This window comes from Amphiura filiformis, chromosome 1 (assembly GCF_039555335.1).
Source record: "Amphiura filiformis chromosome 1, Afil_fr2py, whole genome shotgun sequence".
NCBI classification, from domain to species: Eukaryota; Metazoa; Echinodermata; class Ophiuroidea; order Amphilepidida; family Amphiuridae; genus Amphiura; species Amphiura filiformis.
The window spans coordinates 9,162,848-9,186,744 of record NC_092628.1 but is presented as its reverse complement, the minus strand read 5'-3'; the positions used below and the strand labels follow the sequence as shown (position 1 = coordinate 9,186,744).

Here is a 23,897-nt window from a genome sequence, read left to right as displayed (position 1 = left end):
GCGTAGCCGTTTGTTTCCAAGTAGCCATAAAATGACATGGGAATGTAAAGCAATTTGATTTTAATAATATAAACTATGTAAATGATGTTAAAGTTAATAAATCGATGAATTATTTACTGATTTAGATGTCGTAAGTGCCACATACGATAGTGTTACACTCAAATACAAATGAGTGTAGAGTGCAACACTATCGTATGTGCCACATACGATAGTGTTGCACTCAAATAGAAATAAGTGTAGAGTGCAACACTATCGTATGTGCCACATACGATAGTGTAGCATTCATTGCTAAATTAGGATATGCGTAATATAGGCTCAAATATCCAATATTTTTTCATTTTATGTTTCTTAATAACAAGTGTTAATTTATTTTGGCACATAATATTTACAATAGCAAGACACCTTTTGCCGTAATGTTATCTCTCAAGATTTATTACTGAATCTAAAACTAAAAACACCGGATTTATCGTCTCTATTACCAGTCTTGGGAGCTATGAACTTAGCCAGCATGATGACAACGCATACAGCCGTCAGCGTCACAGCCAGTGATGTGTTAGAGACTGTTTTGCACTTACGATGGTGTAGCATTCCGTGATTTTGCTGCTTTAGGCCCAATAAAGTAGCGTATGTGGTACATACGATGGTCTTGCAGCAAATGAAAAACAAAATTAGCGTGCAACACTATCGTAAGTGTCACATACGATAGTCTTGCATGCATTAATTAAAATTGCATTGCACTTACGATATTTTATTTTATTAATTAAAAAATAATTAAGTAATTTTGAAACTTAAAACCTGGTTTAAAATGTGCGTTTTATATGGCCTTTCATAATTCGTCAAAATCTCATTTTGGCCAAAAATGTCACTTACGATAGTGTAGCACTCTGGCGACGATCTACTTTCATGTAAATGTTTTAACGATTTTTTACCGTTTTCGGTGTATCAAATCTTATTTTGCTTCTGAGGTCACCTACAGAAGGGTATCAATATACATTTGCTCTCATTTGTAGGGTGACATTACAAAGTATAATCGTGTTGAGTTTGAAGAAGCTACCATTTACATAACCAATGTTACAAGAGAGGAGGTAGAACTTATTGAATGACCCTCGTAAAACGCGAACGCACGACCTTGCTACGTAATGAAAATACTAGCCAATCACGAGTGAGTTGGATTCAATTTTGCGTTACGCATTACGCACACGCGGGCGTTCATCACACAGTCACGCCGTTGGCAGCTGTTTTCATTCAAATAAAATCTGTCATTTTAAAACTTATTTTCCAACCTGTATACAGCCGTTTCTTAGTCTTGATTGTGTTTCAAGGTCAAAGATCACGCAAAGGATCAAAGACGTAATAATTATGGCCAAAAACGTAATTAATTGCCAAAAACATGTTTGCGTCGAAATGCTTCTACAAATTACATAGCATAGTAACATGACTTGTATGTGTAAATTGTCTATGGTCAGTGACAAACACTCGCAAATACGATCATATCACACCCATTCTTATGAATCTGCACTGGCTTCCTGTACGTGAAAGAATTGAATTTAAAACTCTTCTTCTCACATGGAAAGGTTCTTCCATGGTTTAAACAACACCATCTTACATTACGGACCTTCTCGTTCCATACGCACCTGCACGCACTCTAAGATCGTCAGACAAATGTTTATTAAAAATTCCACGATCTAATTATTCTCCGGGAGACCGTGCTTTTTCTACTGTTGCACCAAAACTTTGGAAGTCACTTCCCTATAATCTGAGACAATCAATTTCTGTTGATCAGTTCAAATCTGGACTCAAGACTTTCTTATTCAATGCTGCGTATAATGTCAACTAATGTTTGATTTATCATGCTTATATACTGCTATGTATTTTGTTTAACATGTATTAAGGATTTTTGGTTCATGTTGATTGTATTTTGTATGAATTTGTATAGAGCTTACAATTCTAGATTTAATTTTCTAGATAAATGGCGCATTATAAATGCTTATTATTATTTATTATTGTCTTATGGGGTCTTCACAAATTTAAAGGGGTCATTTCCTGTCTGGGACTGAAAACCTGCATTGTCATTAGTCAATAATTACCGGATCATGATAGATCTGGAATCAAATATCATTTAGGCGACGAAAAAAGAAAACCCTTTTCTACGGGCCCGACCGACCCAGATTTTGAACAAATTGGGGAAAAAAATCCTGTACAAATGAATGCCGACCCAAATTTCGGAAATTTCAGGAACAATTTTTTTTTCTCTCAAATTGCAAATTATTTACAGATTATGGTGATTTTTTAGGTCATTTAAAAAAAATAGAATAGGGTTTCTTTTTTCGTCGCCTTACGGGTCATTTCCGGTCTTAGATTGCCTTATCTGTCACAACATCCGCACTCATTTTATGAATGAAGCACAGTTTTGATAATACACAATTTTGACATTTTTTTATCTTTTACTAAATGCCAATCATTACAATATTATTGCTTGCCACAGCAAAATTGCTTGTAATTTGTATCTGTGTTTTTGCGCCTTGGATTAGATTTAATTTTCTAGATAAATGGCGCATTATAAATGCTTATTTATTATTATTTATTATTGTCTTATGGGTCTTCACAAATTTAAAGGGGTCAATTCCTGTCTGGGACTGAGTCAATAATTACCGGATCATGATAGATCTGGAATCAAATATCATTTAGGCGACGAAAAAAGAAAACCCTGTTCTATGAATGAAGCACAGTTTTGATAAGACAAAATTTTGACATTTTTTTATCTTTTACTAAATGCCAATCATTACAATATTATTGCTTGCCACAGCAAAATTGCTTGTAATTTGTATCTGTGTTTTTGCTTGCCACAGCAAAATTATGAGCACTAGTACGTTTACAAAGGTGCAAAATATAAACTAAAAGATATATCATAATATGATAAACATTAATGTTTAAATGAAAATGAGTATGCATTCAAATACACAATTCCTCATTTTAGCTTTGAATCACTTGTTCTGATAAGAATTATTTCGGTTCACTCATGTTTTGTCTTTCCAGAACAACAACAGACGTTCCAAAGATGGTGACAAAAGATTGGTCAAGCTTCAGGCTAAACTATTGTCACGCGATGTATTATACGGGTGATTGTTTTCCCTATGAACTAACTTTTGTTATTAATTGTCTATTATTTGTGAAAAAATGCTCACAACGTTTAAATAATTTTAAAGTCAGCATAAATGTTGGTATTTTATTATTTGGATGATGTTAATTACTCCCTATTCCAGAAAAATACAGCACTAATTTTTCGGGATAAAAAAAATATTATCCTGTTTTGCCTAATGAAACATAGCTAAATCCTACTCCTTTAGTTAGTCCTAACTGGCAATAAAAGAAAAATTTTAATATTTAGCCAATTTTTGGAATTAAGGGCCAAAAACATGCGTTTTTAGGGTGTTTTTCGTATGCTGTAACAATCAAGCCTAAAGACTTGTACTAAGACTAATTTCAGTTTATGCATTCCAGTTTTTGGAAAAGACATGTTTCATTTTTATAACCAATTATTTAATTATTGTAACACAAAAAAGTGGGACTTAGAGCAAAATTGCAGCATCTACTGTAGATTTTGAATGCTTAGACTTGTTACAAGTCTTTGATTTTTGTGACTCGATTGTCAGAAAACATGCCAAAAATGCATGTTTTTGGCTCTTTTTTCAAGAAATTGGCGAAATATTAAAATTTTACTTTTATTGCCAGTTAGGACTAACTAAAGGATTAGGATTTAACTATGTTTTATTTTGCAGAACTTGATCATATTTTTTTAATCCCAAAAAATTAGTGCTGTATTTATCTGGAATGGGGAGTAGTTCCAGAAGGAGTGAGCCACTGAGTGCGAATAAGATTGCTTTTAAAATACAACCTATCAAACCACTCGTATGGTTTAATAGCGGTAAGTCTTTGGACTCAGGAACTACAGAGTCCTTGTTCAAACCCCTCTAGCATGTCTAGGGCACTTCTAACTTTATTTTAGTTTAACTCGGTTTTTTTTTCTTAATCCTAGGGTTTATATTTTTGTTAAAACCAAAATATACATGATATACGATTTCGGTTTATTTCAGTTTAGTTATTCTTTGCCAAAAAATAAGAAAATATTTATGATATTAGTAAACAACTGCCATGAAGGTTTTCTGGTCATTTGAAGCAGAAATAATGAGGTAAAACACCAATTATGTTGACCACTGCAGCTGTTCTACAAAGGATTTATTGTTTTTGAGACATCAAAGAGGTTCTCAAATTTGGCTGATTCAAAGTACATGTAGGTTAAACCAGGGGTGTAAGTTGGGACATGCGTAAAAATTACAAATATGCCACACAAAAAAATCAGATTTGAAAAACAAAACCATTCGTGCATTTACGGCTGAATCTCATGATTTATGACTGAATCAATCTCGGAAGTGAGATAAGTTGCCGTCGTACTGTTTAGAAGTCCATCATTGATATCTGGCATGTGTCAATCAATCAACTATCCAATGTCACTTGTTATCTGAGAAACATCGTGGGGAACGTAACATGTGTGATCGCGTCTAGGTTCCTTCCCAAATGTATATAAAGTCCCACTCTCTAGACTTCATCCTCATTCGTCTTTGTTGGCACATTCGGTAAGTACAAAATACTTTTCTTTCAAAACATTTTAGTGTTTGATATTATGTTTGTTGTATTTTGTTGAAAGCTTTTCTTTGGAGTTTTATGTCATTAGTTTCAAATTTATTTCAAATTTTCGCGATATTGTTCAGGAATATACTAGTATAGTCTTCTTCTTCTACAGTGTTTCTCCGTTGGCATACGCCCTCACTCAAATTATTCCAAACTTTCCTGTCGCTTACATTATGCATCGATGAATTTTGATGATCCGAATTCAAGATTAATTTTTTCAAGTCTGCTGATTCTTTAGATCCAAGTATTTGTGGGTCTACCTTGTGGTATTTCTACAGGTCGAAGAGCTTCAACGTATAGCTTCGTGTGGAGGTGTTTTTGTGCAGTCAATGGCTTGGTCGGAGAAAATAAAACAAAAGATGGCTGCAAGCCGTCTTCTGTTTTATTTTCTCTGCAGAAGATGGCTGCCAGCCATCTCCTGTTTTAAAAGTTACACACCTATAAATTAATATTAAAAACAAAAACAATTGTGCATATTTTAGGAATTAAATGTAGGCTTGAATCTAAGCATCTGCCAAGATTGAGAAAGATTCTGTGCTTTTTCATGCATTTCTCAGCTGCTTCTAGGTAAAATCACGAGTGGTTCTATTTTGAAAATAGGGTGAACAAAGTATATTGTATTCGTGGTCCAGTAGCTCGAAAATTCAATTAGTCATCAATATATTTAATTTAGTTTGTTTACTTGCTTGTTCGTTTGTCTGTCAGGAAAACATCAGTTTAAAGAATATATATATATATAAATCAGTATAAAGAATAGATTTTGTACACAAAGTATAGGGAAATTTATTACTATTGTGCATCCAATAGTATATGGGCAAACGGATATTTAGTATCTTACTTAGAAGTTTTCTTTGGAAGATGTCAATAATTACAGTTTTTCTGTGTCAAAGAAAGCCCATGATTCATTGTTGTATAGGAAGATGCTTGTGACATACGCATTTATATTAGTTGTTTTGTTAGCATACACTCTAATGACGGCCTATTCATTTTTTTGAATAGAAAGTCATAGGGCCTGCACTTTGGCTCGTTTTTTGCAGGTTTACATGGTCCAATAATCACAAGATGACTGACATGTGGTAACAAAGGAAGCAGTCACTGCAATTTGATTATGTCCCATATGATTGGCCATTCAAGACACCCATGTGAATATACTATAGCGGCCTTTTCAAAATATAATACCTGTTTGCTTGATTGCATTGACAATACCCGGGAACAATAGGCCTACACACAGTATATGCATTGGACAAACTTTTTACAATAAGCATGATAAGTGATGATGTGACTTCCAGATTTATACATCGTTCGTCTCGCACACTGACAACATTTGATTGAATGGACTGTAGGCTACTGCGCCGTGATTACGGTGAAGGACACTTTTCAAATCCTTTGTTTGGAGCCAATCAATAAAAGCATGCAGGGCCTCTATACCCATGTACAGTTTATCCCTTATATAACCTATGTCTTGAATACGCTGGCAAAGTTATGTAATAATCGGAGTAATACTATATATATAGCAGTAGGAAAACAAGTTTTGAATAATCCGCGCTACAAAGTCCCATTCAGTGATCCCAGCGAAAGTGAAAAAAAAATCAAATTGTTACCTTTATACATTTTTTTAATGAAAAACAAATGGCAAAAAAACAAAACAGGAAAACGACAGTATTGACGAAGTTGAAGCCCCATTCAAATACATGTAGCTAATTTATATACTGTCAGTACCGGTATATAAATTACAGACTCACGTAAATGCATTATTTTTTGCCTTAGACACACGGCTTTCGGCTGAACCACTGCACTAGCAAGCTTTGTTAGCACATCTATGACAATGACGAAAGGTACAAAATCAGCCATGTAAGGCCTTTAGATAGCAGAAGACACCAAATGACCAAATTGGTGTTTTATGACCTTTGACATTCTTTTGTGGCGAGTGACATGGTCTTTCAATTCACGCCGAGTGTCCTTGACAGGTTTGACTATGCTTCAGTGGTCATGAAAGAATTCAAAAGATAACCTCTGCCCCAATAATCCCAAGCAATTGTCTGAAACTGCTCCTCGGATCATAAGAACTCAGTCCTCAAATGATAGTCATAGTAATGTCCAAAATATAAAAATTACTGACTATCATTGAAGACCGAGTTCCGCAGTCTAGTATCCAAAATCTGAATTTTGATGATTTTTACGACCGTCGGGATGAAACAAAATCAAAAAATCACTGAATATTCCTTTAGTTCCCTCCTCTTCTTACCCTGGCAATATAAATCAAAGAAAAATAAATAAAACAAGAAAAGAAAAAAAAAAGAAAAAGAAAATTAACCAAATTAAAGACTTAATGTACGATTTCCTTCAAATTTTAAATTTGTCATTATATACTCAAAATGCTGAAATAATACTAGTAATAATTATCGGGAATGGTTTCTGTTAATTTTGAGCTGAAATAATAAGGTAAAGTGAAAGAAACACTGTTATTTTGGCGGTTTAACACGCAGTTCTATGGGAGGACATTATGACTTTATGTCGAACTTACCTACAAACACAAGCAATTTGGCTGATTCCATTTAGGTGCAAGTTGTAAACATTACAAATATGCTAAAAATCAGGTTTGAAAAAAAATAACCAAATTCATATTATAAGATCGTACATTATGACTTTAAGGGATCTGGAATGAGCGTTTTGAGCGTTTCGATAGTATTTTTGTGGGACATGAGAGCACATCAGACATATCGAATTGCATTCTGAATACGAAGAATGTCTTTCTGATATCAAATAAATTTCATTGAAATTTATGATATAATACAAATTTTATGACAAATTATTAAAATTAGATATTTTTCACATTTTTGTTATATAACAGTCCTCGAAGTAAATATCATAAATCTAATAATATATTCTTAAACAGTCCCTGGCATACCATACATGTATAGTCCTATGTATAGTAATTTTGCTTTATCTGTTTTGTGCTGTTTAAACAAATAGTTAAACATAATTTCCATAAAATGTAAGCTTTTACTGTCGTATAATTTTATGTCCCCTTTTAATTTTGAACAGAACAAGTGAGGTAAAGCAAAGAGGTGGGTGTGTGTAGGGGTGCGTATGTGTGTCCTGCACGCGTTTTTTTTTTTTTTAACTATAATGGGACGCAATACGATACCGGTATGTTATAAGAATCAAACTTACAAGAAAAATGGCTCTTGTCAAATCCTACAATTCTGTCAGAGAAAATATGCATATTTGCATTAAATTTTAATTAATTGACATAATTGATTAATTAATAAATATTTTATTTAATGATTTACCATAATTCCAAACATGTCAAACAATGTGTCAAATTAAAGCTAATTAAATGCTTTATAAATTGGTCAGATAGAGCACATTTTGCAGAATGCATTTAGTATTTTAGTTACATGACTCCAAACATTCTATTCCAATTTTTTGCTATACACGCATAGGAGCTGTACTTTTAAAATCCGCGCCTAATCAATAATAATAGTCTTTCACTCCATTGTCAAACCTAGAGTGTGATGGTTTTGTAGCAGATGACAGTGCTCATTCAAGCCTGTCAAGGTCAGTTAGTAGCCACTTGCTGAATGGATGGCCATTATCAGCTATCAAAGAGATGCCTTGTGCAGCTGCCAATCACAGTAGAGGTTTGATAACATTTTGTTAAAAACCCAAATGTGATATAAGGACAAAGCTGTGCATTTTGGTACTTAATTGTTTGGATTCTTATGTTGAAATGCCCTTGTATTAGTATTTTTATGTGTAGTGTATATTGTTCATAAATTATATAGCTTTTAAATTATGGGCATTTTGCTCTGTTGCACTGTACCATTATGGAATATGAGCAAATCAATTACCGACACAAGCAGGTATACAGTGCATTATTTTATTTTTTATTTCGTATCTCAGGAGCACAGCTCACTTGGTAAGGCATCAGAATTTTGTTCACGAGCGCTTCGAACTTTAAATCGGAAGGTGGTGAGTTCGAGCCTCATCACGGTCACATTAATTTTATAAACCAAATATTGTTCGAACTTTTCATATTTGTTTTTCTTTTATTAGGGATAACCATCAAAATTTCATGTTGACCCTATTGCTACAAAAGATTGTTTTCTGAGTAGAACTAATCAACAGAAGTATTTTGGTGGTTGAATGGTCAAAATCGGTCAAAAACTTTTCGAATTATGAATTATCAAAGTTTCCCATTCTGACCGGTCATTGGAACGAAATAAAATGACAAGGTCCAAAAATAGCAATTGGGAGCAAAATTGGCATAAGCATATATTTACCTTTATATATTTCTTTATTTTAACATATTTGCAAACATGAAACAAGCATATTGTGAAAGTATCAAAGGGTTTCTTATGAAATGGCACTTAACTAGTCACTGGCATAACTTATTTTTTCAAACCAAGGCATTGAAATCATGCATTTAGAGGACATTTGCCAAAAATCATCCAAGATAGCCGATATGGCACAAAATCAAAATTGCACTAAGTAGGTGAACTTTTTTTCACAACCAAGAATTTCAATGTTATTGGGTTTAATATGACCAATTAGTAGGTGTATGTAAACAAAATCTTAAGTTTTGAAGGTCATTGACTCATTCACAACAATAGAGATTATCCTCATCATGCTGCCTCATGTGTATTCCTGTAGTATTCCTCATTCAAACCAAAGTAGCACTCAATACATTATGAGTATCTTTGTTCAAACCAATTCAATGCTTGACCTCGGAGTTACCTGCATGACTATCGCGGGCTATTTTGAAACAGTTATGGTTGCACATTCAGGTACTTCTTTTGAAAGTACTAAACAAGGTATAGCCAGCAGCAAGTTGTAGATGTTATAGGCCTAAATATAAGAAAACGTTTAGGGTTAAGATCAGGTGAACAATACATCGAATGAGCACGAAACTTCACATTTATGTTCAGAAAGGTGTCTTCTTAACAAGATTTGAAAGGAATATAAAAATTCCAAAGGGAAGCTGGTGATTTAATTTGTAACTCGAGATCTACTTGTTCAATTTTTTAACCTTTTTACAGAGGGTATGATAGAGGTATTACTGGCAACTCTGCCAAATTACAGCTCAGTAGGCCACGTTTTTCACCTGATCTTACTGATTTGAATATTTTGTGCCATTCTTGAGCAGTGCTAAACTCAGCCACTGGCAATTAAGCGCACTGTGGCGATGGACCAATTTTGACTCGCACTTACAGAAAAACAAAATAAGTTATGTTGCTGTAATTTGCAAGATAGTTACAAAATATAATTGGCAGTAACTTCCCCAAATTTTACAGAAAAATATTAAAAAATAAAAGAATGAGATCAATTTAGAAATGTATGTGCAAGCAGTGCACAGTTGAGCTCCCTGCATGTCTATGGGAGTGTTCTAATCAAGTTGATGGTTCATTGGTCATCCCTACTTTTATTGTTTCTTTTCTTTGTCTTTTTTTTTTTTTCTTGTTTTCTTTTTTTTTTTTTTTTTCTTTGATTCATATTGCCAAGGTAAGGAGAGGAGGGAACTAACGGCCCATTCAGTGATTTTTTCATCCGGACGATCGTAAAAATCATCAAAATTCAGATTTTAGTACTGCGGAACTCAGTCTTCAATGATATAGTAGTCAGTAATAATCTTTTGGTCATTATATGACTATCATCATTTGACGACTGAGTTCTTATGATACATCATCCGAAAAGCAGTTTCAGACAATTGCTTGGGATTGTTGGGGCAGAGGTTATCTTTTGAATTCTTTCATGACCACTGAAGCAGAGTCAAACCTGTCAAGGACACTCGGCGTGAATTGAACTGACCATGTCACTCGCCACAAAAGAATGTCAAAGGTCATAAAACATCAATTTGGTGTCTTCTGCTAGTGGTTCAGCAAAAAGCCGTGTAGGCCTATTTAAGACAAAAATAATGCATTTACGTGAATCTGTAATTACAGACAGTATATAAATTAGCTACATGTAGGCCTATTTGAATGAGGCTTCAACTTCGTCGATACTGCCGTTTTCTTGGGTTTTTTGCCAATTTTTTTCATTAAAATTTTTTATAAAAGTAACAATATGATTTTTTTTTCACTTTCGCTGGGATCACTGAACTGGGCTTTGCAACGCGATAGGCCTATATTCAATACTTGTATTCACCTACTGTTATAGCATTAGTCCGATTATTACACAACTTCGCCAGCGTATTCAAGACATACAATGCAAATAATCACCTAGATTATGACGTAAATATGGCGGAGTACTCAAATTCATTCAACAAAAGCATGATTACAAGCTATTGCAATCTACCGCGACATCTCACACACATAACAAATTTAATGCACTATACGATCAAAAATAGGTTGACGACAACGTTTGATTGAATGCACTGCATTGCGCCATGATTACGGTGAAGGACACCGGTTCAAATCCTTTGTATGGAGCCAATCAATAATTTCACGCACATCCTCTATTATTGCCAAATTATTGCCCGGGATGATTGCACACTGTAAAAGAGCTATTGTTATAATGTTTGATGAAATCGTGTTTAACTATTTGCTTAAGAACGGCACAATACAGATAAAGCAGACAGATTTACTACATGTGGTACATGTATATACATAATAGGGAATGTGTGTGAGTCGAGTATTACCTAATTATAATAGGGGCGTATCCAAAAATGAATTCACGCCCCTTTCAAATGTCGAGCCAAAGTGCAGGCCCTATGCTATTCATTTTGTTAAAATAGAAACTCGTCAATTTGAATAGATCCCTTATCATTTTTAAATCGAATCATACCGTTTGATGCGATTTAGTATCAACATCGCAGAAAACTTTGAATCGACACACTCATCAAAATGACGTCAACGATAATGAGGGATTTCATTGGTCAAAAGTACGCACGCTGCTGTATCCGGTGTCTTTTGCTTCTTGGTCGGCCGCCATTACACATTTGTACAGTACGGTGGGGACATAGGCACGGATGAAAAACACAGGGCAAACGCTATTTAACACCATAGATGTTATATTTTCAAGCAAATACATTAGAATTTTCTGCAATCCACTTTTGAGACCGTAATTTTATAGATAATTTCTGTAGTACGTGTCACCATGATCTCAAATACACTTGATGGCTATTCAACACCACGGTGATGAGTCGCAGCGATCGCGGTTGGGACCATGTGACGTGATATTGAACTTTAGAAAGTCTACACAATTCCAGGCACGACAGCAACCTTGGAGCGGGACCACGCCCTTTTAAAAGGAATTCTTGTTGATTCAACAACAATTCCTTTTAAAAGGGAATAGTCGCAGAGCGGTACATGTAGGCCTATTTAGTCATTTGAAAGATGAGTCACAAGTAATTGTTGTTTATTTTCGACAATTTCTTTATGTATTTCTGTAAGCCATGTGCCTCACGTAAATATTTACCAAAATATTTTCAGTTGGTAGCTTGTTTGAAAATAACAGTTTAGGCCACATTATAAAAAATGTTTCTCGTTAGGGGCCACATTTTCTTTGAAATGTGGGCTCATGAATATACTGGGGCTCATTGAATTTTTATACCAAAATATGGGGGGTCGTAATTTTTTGACACCAAAAATACAGGAGTTTTAAAATTATTAGGTGCTGTGACTCAATATATTTGCGCACTACACACACATTTTTTTAACTTGCATGCATGCAATTAAATTGTGTGCACAATGCCACAATCTTTAGGTAATCAAAATTTTTGTACACTCAGAATCTTTTCTTTACATTTTAATCATGTAGAGCCTAATAGCCAGTATCCTCTCTTAGCGCGAAGCGGAAGTATTCCCAGGCATATATTCGTTCCCTATTGACTAGAGTCAAATAGATTCAAATAAATTGAATAGATTCTAATCAACTGTAACTAGTAAACTATTCATTTTCTGACAAGTGACCTCTTCATTTTTGAATAGAATTTGGGATCATTTATTTGAATAGATTCTCTTAAGTGCCCGGCGTACATGTTTACCTATTCAAATTTGAATAGATTCTATTCATTTTTGAATAGGTTTTTTTAGCGAGTGTAGGCGTAGATCCCAGGGGATGGGAGATACCCCCCCAATATTTTGCCAGGGATGGTCCATACAATCATCCCCCCAACGTTGACATCTGAATGTGGGCTTCTGACTAAATTAACCTCATATTTGCCCATTTTAGCCTCAAAAGTGCAAATTTTCACGCGCTTCGCGCGCATTTATTCCATTTTGGCACCATATTTCATCCCTTTAACTTCAATATAGCAAACTTTTTCGTGCGCATTTGTACCATGAACTTATTGTGTCGCCCAAAGGTACTGGATTCAATATACTTCAATAATTTTTTCCTACCCCATTGGCCGGTCATATACACTGACCCTTTTGAGTAACCATATTGTCTGCAAGACTTTCCTTGTATGTTTCTGTTAAAGTCAACTTTGTTTTTCTATTTTGTTCTTTCTAGAATACAAGATGTTGCGATTTATAGTCTTAGTCGTGTTGATCTGTGGAGTTCTCTCGAGCCCGAGAACCAGTGCTGTTAAATCGAGAACTGTTATTGAACCCAAAAACGGTAACATGACTACAATTAGTTTTCTTAATATGAATTTATGAATTTTGTGGAAATAAGTATAGTTTTATACAACGACTTTTAAATTAGTAGTTCAACCTAAAGAAAAAACATAAAATCGTTAATAAGTTCCAACGTTGTTTTAAAAACAAAATAATTAGACTAATAATTCGATATTATATTGCGTAAGTATATTGGCCATATTGAGAATTCTTTGCGCAGACGCACAAAATTTCTACTCTTCTTTACGTATTGGGGATGGAATAAGAACGATTTGGTATTTACGTTGGTTCTTTTTGATTAAATACTAATGAATGTGATTAAAAATATCACGCTTTGTTTTTCTCTATCTACAGCCCCAGTTTTTGGTTGCTACCATACTAACTGGTCACAATACCGTCCAGGCGCAGGGCAATTCTTCCCTTACGACATCGACCCATTCCTATGTACCCATTTGTTCTATTCATTCGCTAAAATTGCCAATGGTGTTCTGGCACCGTATGAATGGAATGATGAATCTACGGAATGGTCAAAAGGTATGTTCGAGCATTTCACCGACCTGAAGATGCAAAACCCGAGCCTAAAAACTCTACTAGCTGTCGGTGGATGGACCCATGGATCTGCCGGATTCACGGAGGTGGTAGCATCAGCTTCAAGCAGAAAGAAGTTTATTGATCATGCCATCGGTTATCTGAGGAAGTGGAAGTTTGATGGTTTGGACCTTGACTGGGAGTATCCAGGAGACAATGTCAGAGGTGATGATCCGATGAAGAGACCAGAAAACCGAGAACTGTTTACAGTACTTTGTCAGGTAATCATTTTAAAATGTTTAAATTGATACTTGTTGTTTTACGTTTATCATGTTTATCACCTAAACGAACCATGTACTTTAAAGAAATTTTTGTTGATATTTTTACTTAAAAACTTTGAGAGCCTTTACAAAAACAATTTGTTCAATCCATTTCCTGGGTTTAATAAACCACGCCCTTTATTATTGAAGACAAAATTAGAAAGACTAGTTTGCGTCTGACGTCAGGGCAAGGGCGCGAAATGTGATTGGACTGACCTGCGTAGTACGTCATTTTTGGTCTGGTTAACAGAACGATCAATTATAGTTTCACTTTTTGGACTAAAACAAAATGGATTCTTTTATACCATGTTTATTATATGTTCACCCAGCAAACACAAAACGTTTTCGACATCATTCGCAAAAGGTTATAAAAGGTTGTCAGAAAACGTTTAAATGTCGGGTTATATAAAGGGTACATTAATGGTATAAAACATTTTCATAACATTAAATAACATTTGTTGGTAATTAACTGCACAGTAAACACAAATGTTTTACAGAAAATATTTAAATGTCGGGTTACATAAAGGGTATAAAAACGTTTTAATAACATTCAAAAAGCATTTTTGAAAAATTGGTACAAATCATACTAAAGAGAATGTTATTTTGGGGTTGAAAAAATGTTTTGCAAAAATTGTTTGCCCCAAATATTTACAATAAAATTTTTAAAATGTTTTCACGACCTTTATATAACCCGACATTTAAATGTTATTAAAACGTTTAGTAAAAAACATTTTAAGAACATTTCTGTGTTTGCTGGGTGCAAATATTTTAACACAATGTTATTTAAGTGTTGACAAAATATTTGACCAAAAATGTTTGCAAAAACTAGTTGAACAATGACATTTCGAAAACATTTTAAAAATATTGTAGTAGTGTGTTTTCATACAAAACGTTTAAACGATTTCATGACCTTTATAAAACCCGACATTTTAATTTGTATGAATAAAGAAATGGGTTAAATATTTTGGTAACTTTCTCTAGGAATTGAGAGCTGCCTTTGAAGCCGAGTCTGCCGCAACTGGCCAGGAGCGTATGCTTTTGACTGCTGCTGTAGCTGCTGGCAAAGGAAACATGGATGCTGCCTATGAAATCAACAAGATTCAAGCGTAAGTTAGTTTTGTCAAAATTGTTGCAGTTTGAAGATTGAAAGTTAACACAATGTACAATTGGGATTTTCGGTGCATATCATTCTGATATATATTAAACATGGATCAGAGGATTTCCTGATGAAGAAAATATTTAATTTCCCCTAAGAATCTGGTACTAGTGTGAACCTCGTACACAAACACGTGACTCATGTCGCATACATCAGAAATTACCAGTGGCGTAACCAGTGGGGTGGCCGGGGGGGCAAGCTGCCCCCCCCCCCGACACAAAAAACTGGGAAGAAGAGCAAAAAATTGGGAAGGGGAAAAGGGGGGAAGGAGAGAAAAAGAGGAAGAAAAAAGGGGAAGGAGAAGAGAAAAAAAGGGAAAAAGAGGGAAGAAGAAAAAGGGGAAAGAAGAAAAGAGGGGAAAAAGGGGGAAGGGAGAAGAGAAAAAGGGAAGGGAGAAAAGAAAAGGGAAAGAAAGAGGGAATTTGAAATTTGTACTCTGAAACACTGATTTTTTAGCTTCTAATATGCCAAATATACCAGGAGCTTCAGGGGGCTCCGCCCCCTTGACCCCCTGGACGCCACCCGTTTAACGCTCCGCGGCAAGCCGCTCGCGACTTTTGGTCAAGAATTGGGAAATTTTTCAATCTTGCCCCCGGAAGGTCAGGTCTGGTTACGCCCCTGGAAATTACCATGCATCCTTAAACATTTAGCTACGATTGTTTGCTTGTTATCGTTGCAAAGGCGTTGCGTTGTCCGTTGCATTTTTTTTTAAATTTATTTTGAGCACGGTTCACCTAAGAACATGCATTTTAATACAGTTGAGCTGTAACTTTGACTTTTGGTCTATTCTTCCGTTAACAGTTCTTTGGACTGGATTAACCTGATGAGCTACGATCTGAGAGGAGCCTGGGAAGCAGTCACTGGTCATCATACTACAACTCGCCCTCATACCACCGAGGACGACACTGATACCCAACTTCTTACAGTGGTTAGTGTTTTTTAATTAAAAACTTTTTGTGTGTTGCATTATTTTTGAAGTCACACTGCTCAAATACTTCAACTATTGAGGCACATTGGAGGGGAGCATGGCCGAGTGGTGTATGCACTCAAATATTGAGACAAATAAAGCTGGTGCACAAGAGGGACGGTATAGATTTAAAAAGGAGCTCCCAATTCTTGATATAAAGGGTATCATTCCGCCCCATGCGCATGATTTTTCACGGGAGGGGGAAACACCCGAAAATCCTTTTGATATATTTATTATTGGCCTTGGCCTTATATAGCTTCCTGTCATTTCTTATAAAATAAATGTATTAAGAAGTAAAATATAGCTCCTGTCTTCTCACTCGCCTTAAAACATTATTGTAACATTTCCCTAAAAATATATTTGTATCTATTTTCCATAAAATGTTAGATTTCACTGTCAGATATGTCCCCTTTTGAGGTAAACGAAGAAAGTCGTTAATCCCAGCGCCTATGTCGCCAATGCATGTCACTCCAGTGCATGAACATCGCGCACGCACTCCACTTATATTTTGCAGGGTTATGTTAGATTGTTAAAGTATTACGATCGTGTAAATTCGGGATGTTGAAAACATTGAGGGTGTCCTCCTTCAGAAAATGTCCCAGACAAACTACTTGACTATTTTTTGTTGATGAAGATTGAACTTAAACGACGTGATAAGTATGTATAAAGTCAATGTTTTAACATTTGCCCCAGGCAAACGAGTACTCGTAAGGCCATGATGTTTTTTGTTTTATATTTTTATAAATTTATTGGTTTGTTTGTGTTTTTCTGAACAACCGTTGTACAATTTATCTTTATCCGACAGGAATGGGCGGCAAATGAATGGCTGGCCAGAGGCACACCACAAAGTAAGTTAGTACTTGGTATGGGAACCTACGGAAGGGCATTCACACTTGCCGGAACAGAGAATGGAGTCAATGCACCTGCATCTGGAGGAGCCTCAAAAGGCACATACACCAGAGAAACTGGTTTCTGGTCTTACTATGAGGTAAGAAATATTTTTCAGGGAACGATATTGAATATACACCAGCAAATAATTCCTATATAAACCGAAACACACACCAGAGTAAGTGGATTACTATGAATTTAAAAATAACCGGAAGAGAAACTAAGCTGTTTCAGATAAATTAATCTTCAAAGTGTCCACGTCGTTGTACACTTGTGCACAGATGTTCAATACCTACAATGGCGACAAGCTAAAATATTTTCTTAGAAAACTTTCAGAACCAGGCCTGCACAATTGTTCAATTTCAGTAAAAGAGTAACAATTCATGTGCGAATGAGTATAGTTACACCGATGATCAAGTTTATTCTGACACATATATTTGAAGAGCTTGGATTCAAACGATGTTAAGTCCACAAAACATGTTTCTGATTTACCTGTGCGATATTACAATGGGTTGTGATGCTATACGTACAGTGATTTCAGTTGGATGCACTATTACAAAACAAAGAGTGGATGGATGCACAGTAACAATACTGTGTGATGCATTTGGTTCCCAAGTGAGAACAATAGTCTGCATATTGTTAAGCAGCATTGTTGTGGTAAATAATGGCTTGTTGATGGTACAACTCATTGTTGCTAGATATAGATAGATAGATTTTATTTGGCATTTCAAAAGACATTATACAATTTACCAGAACAGAATATACATAAAAAAATTGCAATAAATAACATCACACAACATATTTATAAAATAACATACAATGCCAAGGATAGCCCAAGAAAGCCCTTAAAGGGCTTATTTTCATTGAGGTCCTTTATAAAATAAAACATTAATTACTTAAAAAATTATTGAACTTTTGGTGAAACAACTGCATATGATAAAACTGCATAATTATGATAAAACAGATTCAAATCAAGACAAAAAGTGGCTTTTAACTACCTTTTAAAACTGTGAATGAGTTGTGGATTTTTAACATCAATTAGCTAATGTCAAACTTGTCAAAGTAATTGTGATTGTATCACACAAGTAAATTAGAAACATGTGGTTGTGGACTTAACGTGGTTTGGAAACAAACTCTTCATTTGTGGAAGTGAATAACAGGTCCATCATGAGCGGATCGTCGTATATACTATCTATGTTTGGATAATGATGACTTGAACTTTCTGCGGAGAAAGAACATGGCAATGGATACTTGGAGTTTTGATTGTTATTTTTATTTCATATATTCTCAGATCTGTGAGAAATTGGCTCAAGGCTTCAAGGTGGAGGAGGAACCTGTTCGAGAGATTATCTACGCACATTCTTCTACTGAATGGGTTGGATATGATGACATATACAGCTTGGACAAGAAGGTAAGAGGGTATAACAATGGGAAGATGAAAATTGACATATTGAATTAAGCGTTGCCAACGTGTCCAAAAACATCTGCAATAACAACTAGATATACTGCGGTCTTAAAGACCACGAAGTCCATCTGTGGCCTTGAAATGACTTTTGATGACCTTAAAATGACCTTGCACAAATTTTTTTTATAACAAAATTTGACCTTTGTTTGACCTCGGTTGACATCCATCAATATTTTGAATCATATCAGCATCACATATACTAATTGTCATTCAAATTGGACACATGCTTAAGCCAAATCTGATTAAAATCCTCAAAGCACCTCTAATGCTAGCGCATGATCACAAAACTCAATATGCATTGACATTAGCTGGTGTAAAATGTATGCGTCAGTTTATCCTAAATGCGTTTGACGTTCAAATTTTTACCTTTTTCTATAAATATTTTTAAAACACGGTAAAAAAATAGCATGTCTAGTTTTGAAAATCCATAATGCAAAACAACTACACGAAAAAATAATTAGTTATATCCAAAAGTATTTGGGTCAAATCATGCTTATATATGATTTTCTCAAAAGCTGCATTTTCACATAAATCTGACGTCACAATTGAATTCTTTTTTTCACAGAGCAGTTCACAGGCAGCAAGAACAAGCAATTACTGCTTTTTAGTAAAATTCGGCAAACCTGTCGTCTGCTGCAGACGTCATTGAGTGCAAAGTCTGTTTATAGAGAACCTTTATAAACCATAATGATGTAGCTTGCACGCGATGAGAGGTAGTCAAAATACCGCACTCGGATGTTCACGTGCATAGTAATAATAGGTGCTAATTCTTTTTTACTATAGGGTGCTATCATTAAAGAATTGGGTCTTCGTGGTGGTATGGTCTGGGCTTTGGATCTTGATGACTTCAGAGGAACATTCTGTGGACAAGGAACATGGCCATTGATGAAGAAAATGCATACTATGGTACTAGGAGGTAAATATCGCACCTAATGTTTTTTTGAACGTAAAAATGTATTTTTACGTTCAAAACACACTATAATTTTGTGGCGACGGAAGCATTAAATTTAAGAGACGCAGCGGCTGATCTAGACCAGCCAGGGGGATCCGACTAGATAAGGATCACAAAATGTAAAAATGCGGCTGCGAAGCGACCATCGCGGCACACTTGTCCGACCTAAGTGGTGCACCGGGGTGGTGTCTGGGGTGAATGTGCGCCCCTGAGAAGTTGGAAACCATTTGATTTTTATCCACACGCAGGGTGTGTCTGAGGGGGGAAATGCCCCCCTACCCCCACCCGAGATGTTGCAACATTTTTATACTATTATTGTTATTGTTGCATTAAACAAAATCGTTTACGGATTTCCAAAATAGAAGCCAAAACGGTCACTTTTTATATCCATAACATCTACTCCGCGCCTGGGGAGAAGAGCAGATTAAAATCAGATTTTGAAACTTGAAAAACGTATAGCCAAATGTAGCGACTTAATTTTACAGTGCGGATGGGTGAACACAAAACTTGCCGTATTAATATTTATCAACTGTGGGCCATAGAGGCTGACAAGTGGAGATTGTATGAAAAGAAATATTTATTTACAATTTAATCATTTATTTTAATTGTGATATTTTGCTTTTTTCTTCACTTAGGATTTGTTTTTTGGGGGGTTTTTGGCATCCTCCATATCATATGTATAATATTGTAAATATGTTAAGGGGTAGTAGCCCCGAACCATTGCTTTACCCTTTAGTTTGGTATTTTTTGGTTATACGCTTTACTAAGGGGTAACAAAATCCTAGCTATGACAATGCATATGCTAAAAATACATCTCATCATGCAGTTATTGTTAACTACATGTATGCACACAACACAGGGGCGCACACAACACGGGGGCACTCACAATAGGGAATTGAACCCTACTGGTAGCGCTGTGTTGTAGCTATTGGGGATGAACTAGTAAGTATCATATATCAAAAAGTATAAAAGCTATGATTTTAGTACTTGCTCTATGTTTCAATTACTTATTCTTTTCCAAATATCTGAATCTTCAACCCGGTACAAGCTTTAATAACGGGGGAACATACAAAAAAAAAAAAAAGAAATCCTACCATCTATCCAAGCTCGCCGTGTTATTCCAATGCACATTTTGCTTCACCGGGCAGCCATGGCTTGGTCGTATTTGGAATATTGGTGTCATAAAACCGTCATTGGTACAAATTTAGTACTTTTTCAATCAAGTATGGCTTATTCTCTACATGTCAATCTTTAAATAATTGGCATAGTCCTTATAATAACGGTGGTCCGCCTTGATGAGTAAATGACAGCAAACAGCTGCAAACCAGTGAAAAATACCCCAAAACTCGGTCAGTGGAGCTCCGCTCGTACATGTCAATAGCGTCATTATCGCTTGGATTAGTCGTCCGTAGCGGACAATTCGGTCGCTCATTGGATTAATATTATCAGGTGGTAATAAATTTGCATTGGACAATAGATTACTATATAATGGTTTAGTACTGCATATATCGGTTTAATCTTCAATAAGCGGGTTTATGGCTGGAAAGGTCACGGTGAATTTGCCGTGGACGTAACTGCACTATGTTTCACTTGTAGACAATGCATATGCCAAAAAAAATATATTTTCTTTAAATGATACAATACGATTTACTCGCTTTTTAAAGTTTTGAATCAATATCACTTATAATATTTGTGAAAGACCTAAAATTAAGTATCAGTGTTTTACTAAAATGAGCGCAACATGTGTGTTTAGTGCATCGGGAGGGGGGAAACTATTAGTGGCACAACCCCTGCAATAGTAAGACCAGGTTGAAGGGATTGGTAAATAATGGGTCGTTTCATCTTTTCTCGTATGAACCTCACCGAATCTTTTTAAAAAATCAATGTTTTTACCGGTATTACAACACGTAAATGATATTAATTACTAAACTGGTAACGTTTGCCCTATGAACTCTAACCCTCCAGCAACATGTCGCCTTCCCATAATTCAAAGTTCCCTGGTTTGGTTAGTCGACTCAATTGGTCAGTATGTGCATGAAGTGTGACTAGCCCGCTTTTGTGGAGATCACCCTAGGCGTATTCGTTTCTGTTTCCTGAAGGCAAAATTACTTCTGTTGGTTAGGTTATGATGTTATCAACTACAAAAACCAAAATCAATGAAGTATACAATTTTGTGTAGCTCAACAGGACAAAGGATTTTAACGAGGTTAGACGCGAAAAAGATAAACACACCATTTTTGTGAATACTTTCAATATCTTCTTTGATTCAGTGGTCAAGGGGATCCCCATGTGACCAATACAATTTTTTTGTAATCGACCGATTCTCCAAAGTAACTATACTCTCACATACATAAATGAAAAATCTGTTGATGAAATGATTAATTTGTTACCAATCAGTAGGGTGCATTGATAATCATTAAAGAGATCTATTTATAGGGTTCCATTATTTTTGTTAAAGGAAGACAAAAGGAGTATATTGAAGGAAACAATCTATAAATAATGTTAAAGGATTTCAACAAACACCAAAAATCAGTTTTGTGATACAGTTTTGACAGTAGACCGCAACAGGTTTAAAAATAAGCGGACCAATTCATAAACGGTTAGAAGACGGAATCCAACTGACACCCCCCAATACACAATTTTTGTCGGCAAAAATTGATGTGTTGTCGTCAAAACCATGTGGTTGTCGGTAAATGTAGTGAAAGCTCCCCCCAACCGTGTGTAAATGTGGCGTACGCTATAGTCATAATTATAGCCTGGTCTAAAATAATCCCTATTAAAATACGCTGCTTCTTATTTTTCTGTTTTCTAGGTAACTACACACCACCACCAACGACAACCAGAGATCCTAATCTACCAACAACTCAAACACCAACGATTGACCCAAACAACCCTTGTTCTGGCGTTGCTGACGGTCAACTGGTTGAGTCAGGACCATGCAGCGCAAAATACTATCATTGCTCAGGCGGACAGATCATCGATACTCAAACTTGCGGCTCCCCCCTTGTTTTCAACGGGGCCTGCAGCTGTTGCGACTGGACAGACAACACACCATCATGCCAATAGTGAAGTAAAATTAAAACAATGTTTCAAATTTTACAGTTTGAGAACTTAAAAAATCTGTTTGCTTTTGTTAAGATCATATGATTCCACATTCATGTTGTATAAAAGTATCGCGTCATATTCAGTAGTAAATGTTGCAGTTATCGAAAATCCCGTCGAAAGGAGAAATAACCTCAAAAACTACAGTGTGTCTCAATTAATTCTCAAAATTTATCGGAGACACATAATGCTAACAGAAATGGTGAGTTCACTAATTTCTCATTGTCTGAAACGTTCATCAGATTCGGTTCACTCAGAATTTTGCCACTATACCTCCCAGACGGCAATATTAGGACACAGTAAACATCTGTTTTGTGGTTGACTATTTCAAATATTCCATGTAAAGTATGACTAAAATTCTCATCAGGAAACCAAATATCACATATGACCGTATGTTATATTTAATTTGTAAATCTCCAAACTGTATCTACTTATGTTTAAGGTACAAAAATAAGCCACAACGTTGACAAAATTATTTTACAAGATTGTAATTAAAGATTGTAAAATTGGCAAATATGATTATGTATATAATGCTTTAGAATGATAAAAATTAATTATGAGATGCAATGTTTGTGTCATGGTTTTTATGAAGAAGAGTAGTTTTTAAGTAATAACACTTCATTAAATATGATAAACAATGATGGTGTTGTGAAAGTGTATCCAACTGAATTCATTAAATGAAGAGCTCTGTTGCATCTACTTTTGGCTGAAATTGAGTTATTAGCATGACATTATAGTGTGGGTAAAAATGTTGGTGGTTGTTTGACCTTCATACCGCCTTCCCTTCCGGAGATATCGTATATTTCCCGTTTGGGAAATCTATAATGAATATCAAATTTTATGAAAATAATTTTTTGATGTATAAGGGATCACACCACTAAATCAAGTTCATATTCTTTTATGTGTTAAAAGGTACCCAATAAATCGTCATTTTCTCATGGTTATAACGTCATCGTTCATTCAAAACACAATTTTTCCAAAAGTTTATGATATATTCTACCCTAGAACCAGCATTTTTTCGGTAGTTGAGCGGCTCGATTTTTCGCAGTGGTGCATCGAACATGATGTAAACCATACCAAACTCTACAGCTCAGCATCTCTATGTTGTGACATCAGTTAGTCCATGGAACCAAAAAACCTTCATAAAATTTCAGAATTGTAGTATTCTTCATCTTTTTATGCTCAATGATGAGAAAAACATCCACAGAGCACAACTATCACCAACAAATTGGCATATCAGCCTTCATTTCAAATTTTTTTATTTTA

At 35.3% G+C, this 23,897-nt stretch overlaps 1 protein-coding gene across 2 annotated transcripts; it reads left to right on the top strand.

The window, feature by feature from the left end:
- The first annotated feature begins 3,055 nt into the window (after nt 1-3,055).
- LOC140165471 (chitinase-3-like protein 1) lies at nt 3,056-22,720 on the top strand. Of its 2 annotated transcripts, none has more exons than XM_072188766.1 (9): nt 3,056-3,119; nt 13,147-13,254; nt 13,608-14,062; nt 15,083-15,207; nt 16,059-16,185; nt 17,030-17,212; nt 18,404-18,523; nt 19,361-19,493; nt 22,342-22,720. In XM_072188766.1, exons 1-9 carry the CDS (start codon nt 3,059-3,061, stop codon nt 22,593-22,595), a joined length of 1,566 nt encoding a protein of 521 aa, XP_072044867.1. In that variant the 5' UTR covers nt 3,056-3,058; the 3' UTR covers nt 22,596-22,720. The 2 variants fall into 2 exon arrangements, with proteins under 2 accessions (XP_072044867.1, XP_072044875.1); XM_072188774.1 differs by lacking the exon at nt 3,056-3,119 and adding an exon at nt 4,368-4,634.
- The last annotated feature ends 1,177 nt before the right edge of the window (nt 22,721-23,897 follow it).

Excerpts from the sequence above, each read along its gene's own strand:
- LOC140165471 (XM_072188766.1), top strand. The coding sequence starts at position 3,059 with ATGGTGACAAAAGATTGGTCAAGCTTCAGGCTAAACTATTGTCACGCG. Across the intron at positions 16,186-17,029 it reads ATACCCAACTTCTTACAGTG|GAATGGGCGGCAAATGAATG; the intron begins GTTAGTGTTTTT and ends TTTATCCGACAG. Across the intron at positions 18,524-19,360 it reads TATACAGCTTGGACAAGAAG|GGTGCTATCATTAAAGAATT; the intron begins GTAAGAGGGTAT and ends TTTTTACTATAG.